The 22,894-nt window shown below is 46.1% G+C and overlaps 1 protein-coding gene across 1 annotated transcript in view; it reads right to left on the bottom strand.

Annotated features, from left to right (window-relative positions):
• cds1 (CDP-diacylglycerol synthase (phosphatidate cytidylyltransferase) 1) overlaps window positions 1–20,573 on the bottom strand; it is a 165,170-nt gene extending 144,597 nt beyond the window's left edge. The window contains exon 1 of the mRNA XM_072496250.1: window positions 20,112–20,573. Coding sequence (XP_072352351.1) covers window positions 20,112–20,168 — 57 coding nt within the window. The 5' untranslated portion in view covers window positions 20,169–20,573. The remainder of the gene's footprint in view (window positions 1–20,111) is intronic.
• Window positions 20,574–22,894: the final 2,321 nt, after the last annotated feature.

Below are 22,894 nucleotides of genomic sequence, written 5' to 3'. Positions count from 1 at the left end.
CAACAGCAGATGAGCAGAGGCCAGTCGACATTATGGAGATTGAATTAGGTTGTTTTACTGATGGCGCGAGTATGTGGTCTGAAGCTCATCTCAAACTCAAATGTGAATCCAAGGTTGCAGTCTGTCTTAGTTTCTGAGAGTTTCTAGGGAGAGGGCTGGAGTTGATAGCTGGGGACCAGAGTTTGGAGTAAGAACTGGAAAAATTGGTTTCAGGCTTCCCAATATTTAATAGGAGGAACTTTTGCTTACCTAGTATTGGATGTCAGAGAAGAATTATGATAATTTAGCAACAGTGACGGAGTCGTGGGGAGAGTACTGAGGTAGAGGCAGGTGGCTTCAGCGTGCATGTGAAAACTACTGGTGCGCTTTCAGACGATGCCACTGAGGAACAGCATGTAGATGAGAAATAGAAAGGGGCCGAACTCTTTTCAGGACACAATGACGAATGTGATATAAAATAGTTATTTTAGAGATATCAGTTAATGTAATGTAGCGATAGGCCAGTCTAATCCTGGTGAGTTCACAGACAAAGGATTTCAGACCGCATGGCAAAGCAAAGGAAGAGGTGTGTCCACCAAAGGAGGAGAAAAGGATGCTGGGTAATAGGGGCCAGAGGAAGGGATTGGAAGTGAGCCAATCAGAATGTATCACCAGGTCAGGAGGGGTATAGGATGGCCTATGGGAATCGTGTATGTGAAACTTGATACCATTTGAATTGATTTGCAGAGATCCCTTTGTCTCTTTGTTCATTCGCTTTCCGGGGTGTAGGAGACTGGATGTGTCTTATGCCTCTGAGATGAATCAGGCTTGCAAGCCAAATAAAATAACTAATGCTGTACCTGCAAATCCATCTCGACTTTTATTGAGGCCAGACTGACGGGTAAAGAAATTTGGGATTTGTCAACAAGAGGTAATGACACAGGAGCAGGAAGCCATTGCAAGTGATACTCTGGCTACAATTAGAAAAAAAATGAAACCAGTTGAAAACATTCCTTCGAAGCCGGATGACAGTGGAGGCATGTTGGAGAAGGGTGGTGTGGTCAACCATGTCAAAGACCGTGGAGAGTTTGAGAAATATGAGTAGGGGAGGGATACACAGAGGGAGCTGATAACTTGATCTTAATCTTACTGACAAAGAAATAGACCATAAGACATAGCAGCAGGGATAGGCCATTCAGCCCATCGAGTCTACCCCGCCATTCAATGAGATCATGGCTGATCTTATATAATCCTCAACTCCACTTTCCCTCCTTATCCCCATAACTCTTGTATCTATTACTGATTCAAAATCTATCTATCTAAACCTTGGACATACTTAACGACCCAGCCTTTACAGTTCTCTGCGGTAAAGAACTCCACAGATTCACTGCCCTCTGAGAGAAGAACTTCCTCCTCATCTCGGTCTTAAATGCGCAACCCCTTACTCTGGGATTATGTCCTCTGTTCTAGACTCTACCACAAGGGGAAACATCCTCTCAGCATCTACCCTGTCAAGCCCACTGACAAGCTATATCTCAAGAGGGTCGCCTCTCATTCTTCTAAACTCCAATGAGTACAGGTCCAACTTCTCTTCATATGAAAATCCCTCCATACATGGGATTAACCTAGTAAACCATCTCTGGACTGCCTCCAAGGCCAGTGTATCTTTCCATAGATAAGGTGACCACAACTTTTCACAGTATTCCAGGAGCTACTCACACTTATCATTGGAGGTAAGGGTGGGAGAGACAGAGAAAGAAGAAGGTGGTTTGCAGTAGAGAAAAAAATGTTGGGGACATTTTTCCATTCACACAAGCATACAAATGGGAAGGAGGCCATTTGGCTCCTTGAGCCTGCTCCACCATTCAATAATATCATAGTTGATATGACTGCACCCTCAACTCATTCTGGATGAACTTCGGATCATTCGGGAGGCAGAGGTGGTCATAGATATAAGCTTCAGGGATGTAGTTACTCCGAAGAATAAAGATAGATGGGTGACGGTGAGAGGGGCTGGGAGGAAGCAGTCAGTACAGGGACCCCTGTGGTCGTTCCCCTTAGTAACAAGTATACCGCTTTGGATACTATTGGGGGGGACTTACCAGGGGTAAGCCATGGGGTACAGGTCTCTGGCACAGAGTCTGTCCCTGTTGCTCAGAGGGGAAGGGGGGGAAGAGGAGTAGAGCATTAGTCATTGGAGACTCCATAGATAGGGGGATAGATAGGAGATTCTGTGGGAACGAGAGAGACTCGCGGATGGTGTGTTGCCTCCCAGGTGCCAGGGTGCGTGATGTCTCGGATCGTGTTTTTGGGATCCTTAAGGGGGAGGGGACCCAGCCCCAAGTCATGGTCCACATAGGTACCAACGACATAGGTAGGAAAAGGGATAGGGATGTAAGACAGGAAATCAGGGAGCTAGGGTGGAAACTTAGATCTAGGACAAACAGAGTTATTATCTCTGGGTTGTTACCCGTGCCACGTGCGAGCGAGATGAGAGAGAGGAGTTGAACACATGGCTACAGGGATGGTGCAGGAGGGAGGGTTTCAGATTTCTGGATAATTGGGGCTCATTCTGGGGTCGGTGGGACCTCTACAAACAGGATGGTCTACACCTGGACCAGAGGGGTACCAATATCCTGGGGGGGGGGAAATTTGCTAATGCTCTTCGGGAGGGTTTAAACTAGTTCAGCAGGGGCTTGGGAACCTGAATGTAGCTCCAGTATACAGGAGGTTGAGAGTAGTGAGGTCATGAGTAAGGTTTCAAAGTTGCAGGAGTGTACCAGCAGGCAGGAAGGTGGTTTAAAGTGTGTCTTCTTCAATGTCAGGAGCATCCGGAATAAGGTGGGTGAACTTGCGGCATGGGTTGGTACCTGGGACTTCGATGTTGTGGCCATTTCGGAGACACGGATAGAGCAGGGACAGGAATGGTTGTTGCAGGTGCCGGGGTTTAGATATTTCAGTAAGCTCAGGGAAGGTGGTAAAAGACGGGGAGGGGTAGCATTGTTAGTCAAGGACAGTAGTACAGTGGCAGAAAGGACGTTTGATGAGGACTGAGGTTAGAAACAGGAAAGGAGAGGTCACCCTGTTAGGGGTTTTCTATAGGCCACCAAAAACTTCCAGAGATGTAGAGGAAAGGATTGCAAAGATGATTCTGGATAGGAGCAAAAGCAACAGGGTAGTTGTTATGGGGGACTTTAACTTCCCAAATATTGACTGGAAACGCTATAGTTAGAGTACTTTAGATGGGTCCATTTTTGTCCAATGTGTGCAGGAGGGTTTCCTGACACAGTATGTAGATTGGCCAACGAGAGGCGAGGCCATATTGGATTTGGTACTGGGTAATGAACCAGGACAGGTGTCAGATTTGGAGGTAGGTGAGCACTTTGGTGATAGTGACCACAATTCGATTAAGTTTACTTTAATGATGGAAAGGGATAGGTATATACCGCAGGGCAAGAGTTATTTCTGGGGGAAAGGCAATTACGATGAGATGAGGCAAGACTTAGGATGCATCGGATGGAGAGGAAAACTGCAGGGGATGGGCACAATGGAAATGTGGAGCTTGTTCAAGGAACAACTACTGCGTGTCCTTGATAAGTACGTACGTGTCAGGCAGGGAGGAAATGGTCGAGCGAGGGAACCGTGGTTTACTAAAGCAGTTGAAACACTTGTCAAGAGGAAGAAGGAGGCTTATGTAAAGATGAGACATGAAGGTTCAGTTAGGGCGCTCAAGAGTTACAAGTTAGCTAGGAAGGACCTAAAGAGAGAGCTAAGAAGAGCCAGGAGGGGACATGAGAAGTCTTTGGCAGGTAGGATCAAGGATAACCCTAAAGCTTTCTATAGATATGTCAGGAATAAACGAATGACTAGGGTAAGAGTAGGGCCAGTCAAGGACAGTAGTGGGAAGTTGTGCTTGGAGTCCGAGGAGATAGGAGGGGTGCTAAATGAATATTTTTCGTCTGTATTCACACAGGAAAAAGACAATGTTGTCGAGGAGAATACTGAGATTCAGGCTACTAAACTAGAAGTGCTTGAGGTTCATAAGGAGGAGGTGTTAGCAATTCTGGAAAGTGTGAAAATAGATAAGTCCCCTGGACCGGATGGGATTTATCCTAGGATTCTCTGGGAAGCTAGGGAGGAGATTGCTGAGCCTTTGGCTTTGATCTTTAAGTCATCTTTGTCTACAGGAATAGTGCCAGAAGACTGGAGGATAGCAAATGTTGTCCCCTTGTTCAAGAAGGGGAGTAGAGACAACCCCGGTAACTATAGACCAGCGAGCCTTACTTCTGTTGTGGGTAAAATCTTGGAAAGGTTTATAAGAGATAGGATGTATAATCATTTGGAAAGCAATAATTTAATTAGAGATATTCAACACGGTTTTGTGAAGGGTAGGTCGTGCCTCACAAACCATATTGAGTTCTTTGAGAAGGTGACCAAACAGGTAGATGAGGGTAAAGCAGTTGATGTGGTGTATATGGATTTCAATAAAGCGTTTGATAAGGTTTCCCATGGTAGGCTACTGCAGAAAATACGGAGGCATGGGATTCAGGGTGATTTAGCAGTTTGGATCAGAAATTGGCTAGCTGGAAGAAGACAAAGGGTGGTAGTTGATGGGAAACGTTCAGACTGGAGTGCAGTTACTAGTGGTGTACCACAAGGATCTGTTTTGGGGCCACTGCTGTTTGTCATTTTTATAAATGATCTGGAGGAGGGCGTAGAAGGATGGGTGAGTAAATTTGCAGATGACACTAAAGTCGGCGGAGTTGTGGACAGTGCGGAAGGATGTTACAAGTTACAGAGGGACATAGATAAGCTGCAGCGCTGGGCTGAGAGGTGGCAAATGGAGTATAATGCAGAAAAGTGTGAGGTGATTCATTTTGGAAGGAATAACAGGAAGACAGAGTACTGGGCTAATGGCAAGATTCTGGGCAGTGTGGATGAGCAGAGAGATCTCGGTGTGCATGTACATAGATCCCTGAAAGTTGCCACTCAGGTTGAGAGGGTTGTTAAGAAGGCGTACGGTGTGTTAGCTTTTATTGGTAGAGGGATTGAGTTTCGGAGCCATGAGGTCATGTTGCAGCTGTACAAAACTCTGGTGCGGCCGCATTTGGAGTATTGCGTGCAATTCTGGTCGCCGCATTATAGGAAGGATGTGGAAGCATTGGAAAGGGTGCAGAAGAGATTTACCAGAATGTTGCCTGGTATGGAGGGAAGATTTTATGAGGAAAGGCTGAGGGACTTGAGGCTGTTTTTGTTAGAGAGAAGAAGGTTAAGAGGTGACTTAATTGAGGCATACAAGATGATCAGAGCATTGGATAGGGTGGACAGTGAGAGACTTTTTCCTCGGATGGTGATGTCTAGCACGAGGGGACATAGCTTTAAGTTGAGGAGAGATAGATATAAGACAGATGTCAGACTTCCGGGTGCGGCGATGACCAGCTAAGTCGCACATTTCGGCAGCTCCCGGTGGAACGGACTTTTGGGCTCTTAATAGGAGCCCCAACGGCAATTTAAACGGCCAAAAACACTGTGCGGTAAACAAGAAGGGAATCCCCCCGGACACGCATGGATAAGGGAGAGGATAGCGGCCGGATTGCGGAGGATCCTCTGGAGCAGCTGCAAGGAAGGCAAGCTCAAAGCAAGATGGCGTCGGAAGGTGGCCGTTTGTTATGGGGCCCGGACTAACAAGAATTCCTGCGGCGCTGTGTGGAAGAACTGAAAAAGGAGCTGAAGGAGGTGTTGGCCCCGATATTACAGGCGATTGAAGGGCTAAAGGAGGAGCAGAAGACCCAAGAGCAGGAGCTTCGGGTCGTGAAGGCGAAGGCTGCTGAAAATGAAGACGAAATACAGGGCCTGGTGGTGAAGACAGAGATGCACGAGGCACAGCACAAAAGGTGTGTGGAAAGGCTGGAAGTACTGGAGAATAATTCGAGGAGGAAGAATTTAAGGGTTCTGGGTCTTCCCGAAGGCGCAGAAGGGGCGGACGTCGGGACATATGTGAGCACGATGCTTCACTCGCTAATGGGATCGGAGGGATCGGAGGCCCCGACGGGCCCGTTGGAGGTGCAGGGAGCTTATCGAGTTTTGGCGCGAAGACCACGGGCTGGAGAAATACCTCGAGCTATAGTGGTGAGGTTTCTCCGCTATAATGACAGAGACACAGTCCTCAGATGGGCGAAGAAAACTCGGAGCTGTAGGTGGGAGAACGCAGTGATCCGCGTATACCAGGATGGGAGTGCGGAGTTGGCGAGAAGGAGGGCAAGTTTTAATCGGGCTAAGGCGGTGCTTCACAAAAAGAAGATCCAGTTTGGAATGTTACAACCGGCGAGATTGTGGGTCACATACCAAGGGAAGCACCACTACTTTGAGACGGCAGAAGAGGCATGGACATTCATTGTGGACGAGAAGCTGGAATAGTCTGGCGAGAGAAAGAACTTTTGGGACAAAGTGGTGGGGTGATTATGTGTGTGGCGGGGGGGGGGAGATGATTTTTCATTTTGTTAATCTTGCGATCCTGTAACTTTTCTCTCTTCCCCATGTGGGGGGGGGGATGAGGAACTGTGGGCGCCGGTCATTAGGGGCGGGTCAGAGTGGGAAACGCGGGCTTTGTTCCCGCGCTATGGTAATTAATGCGGGAACAGGGACGCAGGAAGGAGGGGGCCTCGCACAGTGGGGGCCGAGGACAAGGGGGAAGCCGAGGTCAGCCAGAGTTCGCTGACTTCTGGGAGCAACATGGGGGGTGCAACTACGCTAGAAAGGGATCTAGCGGAGGGGGTGGGTGGGGGAGGGGGGGGGGGTTAACTGGGTTGCTGCTGCTAAGGAGAAGGGGGAGCTGTTATGGGGTGGGGTGGTCGAGGCGGGAGAGCGCCGTCGGGGGGATACACGGGTACGTGGGAACCGGGTGAGGAGCTGGATTAAAAAAGGGGATGGCTAGTCGACAAGGGGGGGGGGGTAAAGAGCCCCCCAACCCGGCTGATCACGTGGAACGTGAGAGGGCTGAACGGGCCGATTAAAAGGGCACGGGTACTCGCACACCTAAATAAATTAAAGGCAGATGTGGTTGTGTTGCAGGAGACGCATCTGAAACTGATAAACCAGGTCAGACTACGTAAAGGGTGGGTGGGGCAGGTGTTTCATTCGGGTTTGGATGCGAAGAACGGGGGGTGGCTATCTTAGTGGGGAAACGGGTACTGATTGAGGCAAAGACTATAGTGGCGGATAGTGGGGGTAGATATGTGATGGTGAGTGGCAGATTGCAAGGGGAGGCGGTGGTTCTGGTGAACGTATATGCCCTGAACTGGGATGATGCAAATTTTATGAGGCATACGTTGGGACGTATCCCGGACCTGGAGGTGGGAAAGTTGGTAATGGGGGGAGACTTCAATACGGTGCTTGATCCAGGGCTGGACAGATCGAGGTCCAGGACCGGGAGGAGGCCGGCAGCGGCCAGGGTGCTCAAGGACTTCATGGAGCAGATGGGAGGGGTAGACCCCTGGAGATTTAGTAGGCCTAGGAGTAAGGAGTTCTCATTTTTCTCCCATGTCCACAAAGTATACTCACGGATAGACTTTGTTGTCTTGGGGAGGGCACTGATTCCGAAGGTGACAGGGACGGAATATACGGCCATAGCTATTTCGGACCACGCTCCACATTGGGTAGACCTGGAGGTAGGAGGGGACAAAGAACAGCACCCACTCTGGAGAATGGATATGGGCTTGTTGGCGGATGAGGGGGTATGTTTAAGGGTGAGGGGGTGCATCGAAAGGTACTTGGAGCTTAAAGACAATGGAGAGGTCCAGGTGGGAGTGGTCTGGGAGGCGCTGAAGGCGGTGGTTAGAGGGGAACTGATATCCATAAGGGCACATAAAAGGGAAGCAAGAGGGTAAAGAAAGGGAGCGATTGCTGAAAGAACTTTTGAGGTTGGACAGGCAATATGCGGAGGCACCGGAGGAGGGACTGTACAGGGAAAGACAAAGGCTACATGTAGAATTTGACCTGCTGACCACGGGTAAGGCAGAGGCACAGTGGAGGAGGGCACAGGGTGTACAGTATGAGTATGGAGAGAAGGCGAGTTTACTACTGGCCCACCAATTGAGGAAGAGGGGAGCAGCGAGGGAGATAGGTGGGGTGAGAGATGAGGAGGGAGAGATGGAACGGGGAGCGGAGAGAGTGAACGGGGTGTTCAAGGCATTTTATGAGAGGTTATACAAGGCTCAGCCCCCGGAAGGGAAGGAGGGAATGATGTGTTTCTTGGATCAGCTGGAATTCCCTAAGGTGGAGGAGCAGGAGAGGGCGGGACTGGGAGCACAGATTGAGATGGAGGAGGTGGTAAAAGGGATTGGGAGCATGCAGGCGGGGAAGGCCCGGGACCGGATGGATTCCCGGTGGAATTTTTAGGAAGTATATGGACTTAGTGCCCCACTTTTGATGAGAACCTTTAATGAGGCTAGGGAAAGGGGGCAGCTGCCCCCGACTATGTCGGAGGCAATGATATCGCTCCTTTTGAAGATGGAAAAAGACCCGCTGCAGTGTGGGTCCTACAGGCCTATTTCCCTTTTAAATGTAGATGCTAAGCCCCTGGCCAAGGTGATGGCGACGAGGATAGAGGACTGTGTCCCGGGGATGGTCCACGAGGATCAAACTGGGTTCGTTAAGGGGAGACAGCTGAACACGAACATACGGAGGTTGCTAGGGGTAATGATGATGCCCCCACCAGAGGGGGAGGCGGAGATAGTGGTGATGGATGCCGAGAAAGCATTCGACAGAGTGGAGTGGGATTATCTGTGGGAGGTGCTGAGGAGATTTGGTTTTGGAGAAGGGTATATCGGATGGGTACAGCTGCTGTATAGGGCCCCGGTGGCGAGCGTGGTCACGAACAGACAGAGGTCTGATTACTTCCGTCTTCATAGAGGGACGAGGCAGGGGTGTCCCCTGTCTCCGTTGCTGTTTGCACTGGCGATTGAGCCCCTGGCCATAGCACTGAGGGGCTCCAGGAAGTGGAGGGGAGTGCTCAGGGGAGGAGAAGAACACCGGGTATCCTTGTATGCAGACGATTTATTGTTGTATGTTGCGGACCCAGTGGAGGGGATGCCAGAGATAATGCAGACACTCAGGGAGTTTGGGGAATTTTCGGGGCACAAATTGAATATGGGTAAGAGTGAGTTGTTTGTGGTGCATCCGGGGGAGCAGAGCAGGGGAATAGATGACTTACTGCTGAGGAAGGTAACAAGAGATTTCCGGTACTTAGGGATCCAGATAGCCAGGAGTTGGGGAACCTTACACCGGCTTAATTTAACAAGATTGGTGGAACAGATGGAGGAGGATTTTAAGAGATGGGGCATGGTGCCCCTGTCACTGGTGGGTAGGGTGCAGGCGGTCAAAATGGTAGTCCTCCCAAGATTCCTCTTTGTGTTTCAGTGCCTTCCGGTGATGGTCACGAAGGCTTTTTTCAAGAGAATTGAGAAAAGTGTCACGAGTTGTGTGTGGGCCGGGAAGACCCCGAGAGTGAGGAGGGGGGTTCTTGCAGCGTAGCAGGGATAGGGGGGGGGCTGGCACTACCGAGCCTAAGTGAATACTACTGGGCCGCCAATATTTCAATGGTGTGTAAGTGGATGGGAGAAGGGGAGGGAGCGGCGTGGAAGAGATAGGAGATGGCGTCCTGCAAGGGAACCAGCCTACAAGCAATGGTGACGGCGCCGTTGCCGTTCTCCCCGAAGAAATACACCACAAGTCCAGTGGTGATGGGGCAGTGGAGACGACATAGGGGAAGGACGGGAGCCTCGGTGCGGTCCCCGATAAGAAATAACCATTTCTTATGGGGTTGTGCAACTGAGAGATCTGTTCGTAGACGGGACGTTTGCGAGTCTGGGAGCGCTGACGGAAAAATATGGGTTGCCCCAAGGGAATGCATTTCAGTACATGCAACTGAGGGCTTTTGCGAGGCAACAGGTGAGGGAATTCCCGCAGCTCCCGACGCAGGAGGATCAGGATAGAGTGATCTCAGGGACATGGGTGGGGGATGGTAGGGTGTCGGATATATACAGGGAAATGAGGGACGAGGGGGAGATCATGGTGGATGAGCTGAAGGGAAAATGGGAAGAAGAGCTGGGGGAAGAGATTGAGGAGGGGCTGTGGGCTGATGCCCTACGTAGGGTAAACTCGTCGTCCTCGTGCGCCAGGCTAAGCTTGATACAATTCAAGGTTTTACACAGGGCGCATATGACCGGAGCACGGCTCAGTAAATTTTTCAGGGTAGAGGATAGGTGTGGGAGATGCTCGAGAAGCCCAGCAAACCACACCCACATGTTTTGGTCATGTCCGGCACTACAGGGGTTCTGGGTGAGGGTGGCAAAGGTGCTTTCGAAGGTGGTGGGGGCCCGGGTCGAGCCAGGCTGGGGGTTGGCTATATTCGGGGTTGCAGAAGAGCCGGGAGTGCAGGAGGCGAAAGAGGCTGATGTCTTGGCCTTTGCGTCCCTAGTAGCCCGGCGAAGGATATTGCTTATGTGGAAGGAAGCCAAACCCCTGGGCGTGGAGACCTGGATAAATAACATGGCAGGGTTTATAAAACTAGAACGGATAAAGTTCGCACTAAGGGGTTCGGCTCAAGGGTTCACCAGGCGGTGGCAACCGTTCATTGACTACCTCACAGAACGATAAAGGAAATGGGAAGGTAGCAGCGGCAACCGGGGGGGGGGGGTCCTCAGGGATGTTTTTGTATAGATATTTGTATTAGGCTATGCATATTGGATTGTTGGATTTTATTTTTGGAGAGTTATTATTTTTGATATGGCAGTTGCCATTTAGTTTATATATTATTTATTTATTTGTTAAAAACAGCCACTGTTATTTATACTGTTTTACTGTTGTAAAAAGGAAAACCTTTGTACTGTTTTGTTTGGCCAAAAAAATTTTGAATAAAATATATTTTTTTAAAAATAAGACAGATGTCAAAGGTAGGTTCTTTACTCAGAGAGTAATAAGGGCGTGGAATGCCCTGCCTGCAACAGTAGTGGACTCGCCAACACCAAGGGCATTCAAATGGTCATTGGATAGACATATGGACGATAAGGAAATAGTGTAGATGGGCTTTAGAGTGGTTTCACAGGTCGGCGCAACATTGAGGGCCGAAGGGCCTGTACTGCGCTGTAATGTTCTATGTTCCACATTTCACCTACCCCAAAAAATCTATCTACCTCTCTGCCTTAAAAATATTCAACAGCCCTGCCTCCATCTCTCTCTAGAGAAGAGAGTTCCAGAGACTCATGATACTCGGACAGAGAAAAAATCTTATCTCCATCTTAAATGGGAGACCCCTTATTTGGAAACTAATTCCCATAGTTCTAGTCTCTCCCATGAGGGGAAACATCATTTCAGGATCCACCCAGTCAAGTCCCCTCTCATATGTTTCAATAAGGTCACCCCTCATTCTTCTAAACTCCAAATTAATACAGGTCTAGCCTTTCCTCAGAAGATAAGATCCCCCACCCCATTCCAGATATCAGTTGAGTGAACCTTTGCTGAACGACTTTTAATGCATTTATATCCTTTCTTAAATAAGGAGACCAAAACTGTACATAGTACATCAAATGTGGTCTCATCATACCCTGTACAAATAGAGCAAAATTTCCCTACTTTTATATTCCATTCCCCTTGGAATGAACACCAATATTCCACTTGCCTTCATAATCACTTGTTGTATCTGCATACTAACTTTTCCTGGTTCATGTACCACAACACCCAGATTCCTTTGTACCTCAAGAGTTCTGTCATCTGTCTCCATTTAAATAATATGCTGTTTTTATATTCTTCCTCCCGAAGTTGACAAGTTCACATTTCCCCACATTATACATCCATCTACCATTTAAACTATGTTCCTTTGCAACTATGTTCCTTTGCAGATTCCTATGTCCTCTTCATAACTTACTTTTTTACCTATCCTTTCAGGTGTTCCTAGAATAGTGAGCGATTTTAGCAGATGAGAGCAGGATCTGACAGCAGCAAATAATGGGAAGTTTCCATTGAATCTTTCAGTACAATACAAAACCAGCACATAAATCTAAAGGGCGTATCTCCCACCCATATTTTACATTCTCTTGCCAGAGGAAAGAGTCTTTCGCAATTCACCTAACAATTCTCTTAACTATTTTAAGCTTTCAAAAAAGATTGGGCACATAATTGGGCTGCGTAATTCCTATTTTTATTTTTTAAAGGTGCTGCTACATGACCATATAAGAATCAAAAATGGGATCCAAGAAACATGTGCACACTTCTGATAGAAGTGGGCAGTATGCTGCCTTGGTAAAGGGATTTGCTTGTATGTGCAAGCCGAACAATCAGCATCTACGTGATGAGCAGTGTGCAATGCTGACTGTACTTCAGCATTACCACTTTCAAACTTCATAATCCAACCAACAACCTGTCTTAACCTCGCGCAGACGACCATTACATTAAGCAGAACAAAGTACATCCTCCAGCAATATTTACAGGGATCATGAACTACTTCCAGGTTAGTTGCTGGATTATTTCTTCTGGCTGCTGATGCTTTGGGAGATATCTTATGCCGGTCTAAAGTTTGAATAGATTATAGGTGTTATCTGGCAGGTCTTGAAATAATTTTTTGGTTATTTGCTTGTACTAAAATTAGTTGCTTCCAGCAATGAATGTTCTAGTAGAGCTCCCTGGGAATTGAACACGACTGACAGGGTGAAGGAAGGCCACCCAGAGCAGGTCAAGCTGCTAGAAGAGGATGGGAAAGGGACAGAGAAGGGCATTGACAGGGGAGCCATATGCAAGAAAAATATTCAGACAGTAATTCTCTTATCCCAACTTCAGTAAAGGTCAATGCACAATACACTCTCTGTGGCTGTCATGGTTAAATTGCTGCCGGTATTTACAGAGCTTGAGTTGTTGGTGCGAGGCTTGCAACAGTGATTGGAGATCGTGCAAGGGTGATTTAAACACATATTACATAACATATATATATATTCCTCTGCTGAGTAATCAGTTAAATGGTCTATAAAATTCACCCACAACTATTTTTGCCCTTTCCTCTCTCTCATTTATAATTAACTACACTGATCTCTCATGATCTTTGAACAAGCATATGCAGTAAACATAAACAGCAGCATACTATGCTATGGAATTATTCAAATTTTAAATATAAGCATACAAATGAGGAGTAGGCCACTCAGCCCCTCAAGCCTTCAATGAGATCATGGTTCATCTAATTTTAATCTCAACTTCACATTCTTGCCTACCCCCAATCAGCAAGGGGGTGAAAGGTTATCAAGAATCTTAAATAGGTAAACATTCTGCCTCAGCTACCTTTAGAGGAAGAGAATTCCAAAGTCTTTCAATCTTCAGAATTTTGTTCTCCCCTCATCTTTGTCTCAACTTCTGGCTTTTAAACAGTGGCCCCTAATTCTAGATTCTCCCACAAGAAGCATCCTTTCCACATTCACCCCGTTAAGTCCCCTCAGGGTCATAGATGTTTCAATCAAGTCAATCAACTCTTGCCCTTCTAAATATCAGTGCATACAAGCCTAGCCTGTTCAGCCTTTCCTCAAAAGACAGCTCCCCATTCCAGGTATTAAACAAGTATAATAATATAATAATAATCACTTATTGTCACAAGTAGGCTTCAATGAAGTTACTGTGAAAAGCCCCTAGTCGCCACATTCCGGCGCCTGTTCAGAGTGGCTGGAACGGGAATTGAACCCACGCTGGTCTTATTCTGCATTACAAGCCAGCTGTCTTAGCCCACTGTGCTAAACCAGCCCCTGCGAAGTAGGAGTTACATTAGGTATTTTCCAATCTAATGGAACTTGCCCAAAATCTAGTAAATTTTGGAAAATTAAAACCAACGCATCAACTATCTCACTAGCCACTTCTTTAAAGACCCTAGGGTGAAATCCATCAGGACGCAGGGACTTTGTCACCCGCAGGTCCAACAATTTGCTAAGTACCACTTTTCTGGTGATTGTAAATTTCTTGTGGTACTCCCTTCCTTCCAATTTTTCTTTATTTTAAATATACAATGCAGGAGGCCATTCGGCCCATCGAGTCTGCACCGACCCACTTAAGCCCTCACTTCCACCCTATCCCCGTAACCCAATAACCCCTACTAACCTTTTTTTTGGTCACTAAGGGCAATTTACCATGGCCAATCCACCTACCTGCACGTCTTTGGACTGTGGGAGGAAACCGGAACCCAGGAGGAAACCCATGCAGACACGGGGACAACGTGCAGACTCCGCACAGACAGTGACCCAGCGGGGAATCGAACCTGGGACCCTGACGCTGTGAAGCCACAGTGCTATTCACTTGTGCTACCGTGCTGCCCACTAGCTACCGTGCTGCTCAATTCCTGAGCTATTTCTGGGATGTTACTTATATCCTCTGCAGCGAAGACCAATGCAGGAGACCAATGCAGGCCAACACGGTGGCACGGTGGTTAGCGCTGCTGCCTCACAGCGCCAGAGATCCGGGTTCATTTCAGGCATCGGATAACTGTTCTCCCCATGTCTGCGTGGGTTTCCTCCAGGTGCTCCGGTTTCCTCCCACAGTCCAAAGATGTGCAGGTTAGGTGGATTGACCATGCTGAATTGACCCTTCGTGTCCAACGGTTCGGTGTTATTATTGGGTTACAGGAATAGGGCGGGCAGTGGGCCTTGGTAGGGTGTTCTTTCAGAGGCTCAGTGTAGACTCGATGGGCTGAATTGCCTCCTTCTGCACTGTAGGAATGTGATCTGCCATCTCCTTATTTTCCATAATTAACTCCCCAGACTCAGTTTCTATGGCAAGTTTCTATGGCAATGCTCACTCTATTAATTATTTTCTTTTTAAAATATCTATAGAAACTCTCACTATCTGCCTTTTTATTTTTAGCTAGCTTTCTCTCGTACTCTTTATTCTCCTCTTTATTAATCTTTTAGCTATTCTTTACTTTTTTTTTTATATAGTCTGTCCAACCTTCTGACCTGCCACCCATATTTAAGATAATAGGCTAAGGCACACTCTTCTCTCCCTCAAACTGAATGTAAAATTAAATCACATTTATGATCACTGCTACCTAGGAGTGCCTTCACTGTGAGGTCATTAATTAACCCCATCTCTTTGCACAATACAAGGTCTAATATAGCCAGCTGCCTGGTTGGCTCCAGAACGTGTTAAGAAATTATCCCGAAAACATTCCGAATTTGACATTGACGTTACTTTTGTACATCTGGTTATTTCAGTTTACATGCAGGTGAAAATCCCCCATGATAATCGCCTGACGTTCACTGACAGCTCCCACCATTTCTTCATTGATAACCGCCCTAGCGAATGATCACTATGAGGGGGCCTGTAGACCACTCCAACAAGTGACCTCTTGCTTCCATTATTCCTCATCTCTAACCAAACTGCTTCTGTGTCTTTGTTTCCAAAATTTAGGTCCCAATCTATGCCTTCTTGCAGCCATGCCTTCATAATGGCTATTAGACTGTACTTATTCATCTCTACTTGCACTATTAGTTCATCTGTTCGGTTTCAAATGTTACATCATTCAGATATGGAGCCTTAATTTTTGTCCTTCTGTTATTTTTGTAACCTTCCGCAGTCAAAGGCATTCAGCCTCTGATCTCCGGGTAAGCGTTCTCCAAGGCGTCCTTCAGGACACGCGACAACGCAGAATTGCCGAGCAGAAACTTATAGCCAAGTTCCGCACACATGAGTGCTCCTCAACCGGGACCTGGGATTCATGTCGCATTACATTCATCCCCCACCATCTGGCCTGCGAAATCCTACCAACTGACCTGGCTTGACACAATTCACACCTCTTTAACCTGGGGTTACCCCATCTCTGGATCTGTAAAGATTTAATCACCTGCTAATGCTCGTACTCCAAGCATTGTCTGGCATCTTTGAATCTGTCATATATACATATATATATATATATATATATATGTTCCTTGAACATACCTCTTCATTCACCTGAGGAAGGAGCAGCGCTCCGAAAGCTAGTGACAGCGAAACAAACCCGTTGGACTTTAACCTGGTGTTGTAAGACTTCTTTGTTTTCGAAGTTAGGTCATTCTTCTCTGTTGTCTTTTATTAACAGAATCACCACATTCTCCCCATGTCTGTGTAGGTCTCACCCCCACAACACAAAAAGATGTGCAGGGTAGGTGGATTGGCCATGCTAAATTGCACCTTAATTGGAAAAGAAATTGGGTACTCTAAATTTATATTAAAAAACAGAATCACACCTCCACCTTTTCCAAACTTACTATCCTACCTACAAGTTACATAACCTTTGATATTTAGGCCCCAATCTATGCCTTCTTGCAGCCATGCCTTCGTAATGGCTATTAGACTGTACTTATTCATCTCTACTTGCACTATTAGTTCATCTGTTTGGTTTCAAATGTTACATCATTCAGATATAGAGCCTTAATTTTTGTCCTTCTGTTATTTTTGTAACCTTTAGCCTTATCTGTTGATTTGTACTCCCTGTCCTGATCCGTTTATCATTTCTCATATTAATGCCAGTCTCTGTTCTTTTGTCTCCTACACTTTGATGTGTCACATCTTCCCATATTCGAACCCTTGCCCCCACTATTTAGTTTAAAAACCGCGCTACTACCCTAGTTATGCGGTTCACAAGAACACTGGTCCCAGAAAGATGCAGGTGGGGACCATCCCAAAGTTACAGTCCCCACTTTTCCCAGGACTTTTGCCAGTGCCTCACAAACCAGAACACATTTCTCCCACACCAGTCTTTGAGCCATGTATTCATCTCTCTAATTTTATGCACCCTATGCTAATTTGCATGTTGTTTAGGTGATACATAGGTATACAAAAGATAGGAGCAGGAGGAGGCCTTTTGGCCCTTCGAGCCTGCTCTGTCAATTATCACGATCATGGCTGATCATCCAACTCAATAGTCTAATCCTGCTTTCTCCCCATAGTCTTTGATCCCATTCTCCCCAAGTGCTATATCTAGCCGCTGTTTGAATATATTCAATGTTTTAGCATCAGCTACTTCCTGTGGTAATGAATTCCACAGGCTCACCACTCTTTGGGTGAAATGTCTCCTCATCTCTGTCCGAAATGGTTTACCCCGAATCCTCAGACTGTGAACCCTGGTTCTGGACACACCCACCATTGGGAACATCTTCCCTGCATCTACCCTGTTAGAATTGTATAAGTCTCTACAGTCTTATCCAGAGATTAAACCTTTAAGGTTCTACTTTTCTAATTTAGTATCTAGTTACTCATAAAGTCTATGCGGAACACCTTTCCCAGTTCTCTCTCCACAGATGCTGCTGAGTTTTTCCGGCACTTCCTGATTTTATTGCAAGACTGAAGTTGGCTGGCTCTTCACTGAAGCTCTCAGATTTATCCCAAATTCATCCTTGTTCATGGTTTAACTGAATGCACTCAGAGACATGCTCAACTGTATCAAGCTTCAAATCCCATGTCCCAATCCTTCACTAAAATTGACCATTGTCACCCCTAACATCTTGATTATCTCCATACCTCTACCCCAACCATTATAACCTTAATTTGTAATTTTATCACCTCCACACTCAATTTTTCTAATGCCCTTCACAACCCATTGCTATTATACTCATTATAATCTTACTAAACATCTGGATATTACAAGTTATTTTATCACTTGTTTCTTTCTGACAAAGCTGTTAGCAGCGCCCTATCCTACAGGAAGACATGCTTCCGGATCAAAAAATGTCAGAAATGCTCAGTATGTCTAGCAACATCAGCAGAGAAAGAAAGAGTTAATGTTCTATGTCGAACATTACTTTTATTCATCCAAAGAATATGGGCAGCATTGGAGCACTGTTACTTCACAGCTCCAAGGTCCCAGGTTAGATTCCCGGCTTGGGTCACTGTCTGTGTGGAGTCTGCACATTCGCCTGGTGTCTGCATGGGTTTCCTCCGGGTGCTCCGGTTTCCTCCCACAAGTCCCGAAAGACGTGCTGTTAGATAATTTGGACATTCTGAATTCTCCCTCTGTGTACCCAAACAGGCGCCGGTACGTGGCGACTAGGGGGTTTTCACAGTAACTTCATTGCAGTGTTAATGTAAGCCTACTTGCGACAATAATGATTATTATTAATTTATTAGGGGCGAGGTCCCAGGTTCAATCCCGGCTCTGGGTCACTGTCCGTGTGGAGTTTGCATATTCTCCCCGTGTTTGTGTGGGTTTCACCCCCAAAACCCAAAAAGATGTGCAGGGTAGGTCGATTGGCCACACTAAATTGCCTCTTAATTGGAAAAAAATGAATTGGGTATTCCAGATGTATATTTTTTAAAATTATTAATTAAAAGTCAAAACAGTAACTATTTTTTTCTCCACAAATGCTGCCAGACCTGCTCAGTTTTTCCAGCACTTCCTGGTTTAACTTCAGATCTCTGGCGTTCATAATATTTTGCTTTCATTTCGGTCTTGCAATGGCAAGTTGCAGAAGTTCCGCCTCATCTACAATTTGATATCAATCAGAAAGCACAACAAAAGCAAAATACTAAACAACAGTTTGCAGGACCACAAACCCAAGCACGGATGGAGTCAGTCCAGTGAAAATAGTATTTCAAGAACTCAAAAAATCACTCACGTTTTACAATCATTTGATCATAAGGATATTATTAATCTAGAAAGAGTGCAGAAAAGATTTACTAGGATGTTACCGGGACTTGATGGTTTGAGTTATAAGGAGAGGCTGGATAGACTGGGACTTTTTTCCCTGGAGCGTAGGAGGCTTAGGGGTGATCTTATAGAGGTCTATAAAATAATGAGGGGCATAGATAAGGTAGATAGCCAACATCTTTTCCCAAAGGTAGGGGAGTCGAAAACTAGAGGGCATAGGTTTAAGGTGAGAGGGGAGAGATTCAGAAGGGCCCAGAGGGGCAATTTCTTCACTCAGAGGGTAGTGAGTGTCTGGAATGTGCTGCCAGAGGTAGTAGTAGAGGCGGGTACAATTGTGTCTTTTAAAAAGCATTTAGATAGTTACATGGGTAAGATGGGTATAGAGGGTTATGGGCCAAGTGCAGGCAACTGGGACTAGCTTAATGGTAAAAACTGGGCGGCATGGACTGGTTGGGCCGAAGGGCCTCTTTCCATGCTGTAAACTTCTATTTAATAACTTGTTAAAGTCCAGTCCAATGTGATAGCTCAGCAGTAACATAAGCCATATCACTAATATTACTGCCTGATCAGTATTTATCATAACTACAATAGCCAGGAAAGAATGTTACAAGGCAGTAACTTTTGTTGATAACCAAATGATAGCCAAAACCACAAAAATGTATCCCAAATAGTTTTTTATTGGCACTCACATCTAGCAATAATATTACAGCCCAGTCCTACTCTCAAATAATCATTAGCCGTTTGTTTTCACTAAGGCATTGGTAACAAGCTTTAAGATCGAGATGAACAGTAAAAGATGCTCCAGGATGACATTTATGAGGAAATTTGAAGACTGCACCATAATCACTGCAAGTTTATTGCAGATGATCAGAAAATTTGTAGGGAATACTTTGATGATTTTTCTACTCAAGTTTGACATAATACTTGAATATTCTAAAATTCATTCCCACTTGCAGTACTTTAAGTTATATGGCTTCTATATGTTATAAATGCAGTTGACAATCAGTGTAATGAATACAGATGTCTCATGAAATGTGACCTTGGTAGTTGCTAAGTGCAGAGGACTAGAGCCCTGTATTATCTTTCGGTCTTGTTATTGTCAAAATGTGTAGCTCAACTAAGATTGTTTTTAGTTGGATTGCTTAGTGATTTATAATAGGCTGGTATTCTTGTCTTTTTACACACAATACTGACACAATTGGCTGAATTACTGTTTAATTATGCTCAGTGGGTTAAACAGTGATTTTACAGACATTTTCTCAGTATTGAATACATACAGCAAAAAGTGTTGTCAGGTTCCCTCTTGCTTTAAACACGCTCGTTTACTCATAGTTGTTCTGCCTCGGTAATTACATTAAGGTTACAGATCTGCTTCAAACACATTTCCTCAGTAACTCCTTACATTTAGCAGGTTAAACCAAGAACTGCACCAGGTTTCCGACCTGGTTGCATAGACATTCCTACGACGATACAGGTAATTCCTTACCTTGTCGCTCAGGTTCTCCAGCTCCTTCTCTGTTTTTCTCCTCCTCGGCTCCGTCATCTCTCAGTGTCTCTACCCCTCGCCTCTCCCGGTAGCTGGTTTGCCCCCTCGCCTCTCCCGGTCTGTCTCAGCCCCACCACGGTAACCGGGTTGCCCCCTCACCTATCCCGGTAGCCGGTTTGCCCTCTCGCCTCTCCCGGTAGCTGGTTTGCCCCCTCACTCTTCCGGTCTATCGCTCGGCCTCCTTACTCGGACCCACCGATCTCCCGCTGCCTCGATGTCATCTGCGAACTCGCAGTAAAAGTACAGGAATGAAAGAAAAAAAGCGGCTGGGGCGGGGCCTTGCTCTGGGCCGGATCAGGTTCTGGACCGCGACCGCTGGGCTCAGGGCTCGAGCTCACACTGACGCCGCTCCCGTGCTGACGCAGACTCCAAATCGCCTGGTAACCGCGGCCGGGCACAGCTCGAGCGGCTGAGCTTCACTGGCGGGGCCGCGAGACGCGCGCGCGTTTCCCCTCCTAGTCCCAGCAGCAAACTACTGAAGCTGTACGGCAGCATACATTGATTTATAAAACTTTGTACAGTCTCCTGCAGCAAAGAAAAGGCAGCAACGCGGATGAAGTAATGGTCTTCTCCCATGTTACTTCGTTTATTCAGCAAATGTGCTTCACATCCATCAATCAGAGCTTTCATTTTGGTGATTTTTTTAAAATTAAAAATTAGTTTGTGTGCAAAATTTTAATTTAAAAATGCACTTCTCTTATCTGGAATTCCAACTCGTTTCATATGCCTTCTTTCATGATTTCATTTGACATTGTGTAAAAATGCGATTATAGTTACACCGCTTTGCAAACTGCTGATTCTATTTGCAACCAGCCGTGAATCAGATTTTATACGGAAGCCCCATGCCAGATGTGAGGACGGGCTCAAGACTAATCCAGAACTGAGGAAATGTTGGCCTCTTGGAGACGCTATCTTTAGGGCGAGATGTCACTAAAGATCCCATGGTACTATTCAGAAGAGCAGAGGGTTCAGCAGCCTAACGTTTATCTCTGCGAAAATAAGCTGGTTATTTATCTAATTGATGCTTGTGGGGTTTGTAACGTGTAAATCAACTGCCGCATTTTCCTCATATTGACGAGACTTCAAAAACATCGGAACATGTTATGGGACACTCTTGAGGTTGTGAAAGGTGCTACATAAATAATGCAAGTTCTATTTTAAAGTTAGGACAGGCTGAACACTTTTGTGTGGAAAAGAGAAAAAAGGGGTGACCTGAAAACAGTCTTTAAAACTGTGAAGATGTTTAATAGGATGTGGGGAACAGTTCTTATCTCTGGGTGAGACCAAAACAAAGGGACATCTATACAGTCTAACAACTCAAATTAACAATTTGGGAGAAATTTCCCTACAGATAGAAAGTGGGATGTACATAGCTCATATAAGGAGAGGTTTAATGCATAAATGAGGATGGATACAAATGAGCTGTAAAAATTAAGAGTAGGATGCGGCGCATGTGGAAGTAAACACCAGCAAAACAAATTACATAGAAACTCGGAGCAGGAGTAGGCCATTCAGCCCTTCGAGCCTGCTCCACCATTCAATATGATCATGGCTAATCTGCTACCTCATTGCTTTTCAACGTGGGGGTTGCCACTGAAGGAGGCTGGAGAGGAAATTGCTGAGGCCTTGACAGAAATCTTTGGATCCTCACTGTCTTCAGGTGATGTCCCGGAGGACTGGAGAATAGCCAATGTTGTTCCTCTGTTTAAGAAGGGTAGCAAGGATAATCCAGGGAACTACAGGCCGGTGAGCCTTACTTCAGTGGTAGGGAAATTACTGGAGAGAATTCTTCGAGACAGGATCTACTCCCATTTGGAAGCAAATGGACATATTAGTGAGAGGCAGCATGGTTTTGTGAAGGGGAGGTCGTGTCTCACTAACTTGATAGAGTTTTTCAAGGAGGTCACTAAGATGATTGATGCAGGTAGGGCAGTGGATGTTGTCTATATGGACTTCAGTAAGGCCTTTGACCATGTCCCTCATGGTAGACTAGTACAAAAGGTGAAGTCACACGGGATCAGGGGTGAGCTGGCAAGGTGGATACAGAACTGGCTAGGTCATAGAAGGCAGAGAGCAGCAATGGAAGGATGCTTTTCTAATTGGAGGGCTGTGACCAGTGGTGTTCCACAGGGATCAGTGCTGGGACCTTTGCTGTTTGTAGTATATATATAAATGATTTTGAGGAAAATGTAACTAGTCTGATTAGTAAGTTTGCAGATGACACAAAGGTTGGTGGAATTGCGGATAGCGATGAGGACTGTCAGAGGATACAGCAGGATTTAGATTGGAGACTTGGGCGGAGAGATGGCAGATGGAGTTTAATCCGGACAAATGTGAGGTAATGCATTTTGGAAGGTCTAATGCAGGTAGGGAATATACAGTGAATGGTAGAACCCTCAAGAGTATTGAAAGTCAAAGAGATCTAGGAGTACAGGTCCACAGGTCACTGAAAGGGGCAACACAGGTGGAGAAGGTAGTCAAGAAGGCATACGGCATGCTTGCCTTCATTGGCCGGGGCATTGAGTATAAGAATTGGCAAGTCATGTTGCAGCTGTATAGAACCTTAGTTAGGCCACACTTGGAGTATAGTGTTCAATTCTGGTCGCCACACTACCAGAAGGATGTGGAGGCTTTAGAGAGGGTGCAGAAGAGATTTACCAGAATGTTGCCTGGTATGGAGGGCATTAGCTATGAGGAGCGGTTGAATAAACTCGGTTTGTTCT

Source organism: Scyliorhinus torazame, chromosome 3 (genome assembly GCF_047496885.1).
Source record: "Scyliorhinus torazame isolate Kashiwa2021f chromosome 3, sScyTor2.1, whole genome shotgun sequence".
In the NCBI taxonomy this organism is placed as follows: domain Eukaryota; kingdom Metazoa; phylum Chordata; class Chondrichthyes; order Carcharhiniformes; family Scyliorhinidae; genus Scyliorhinus; species Scyliorhinus torazame.
This window is presented reverse-complemented; position numbering and strand designations above follow the sequence as displayed.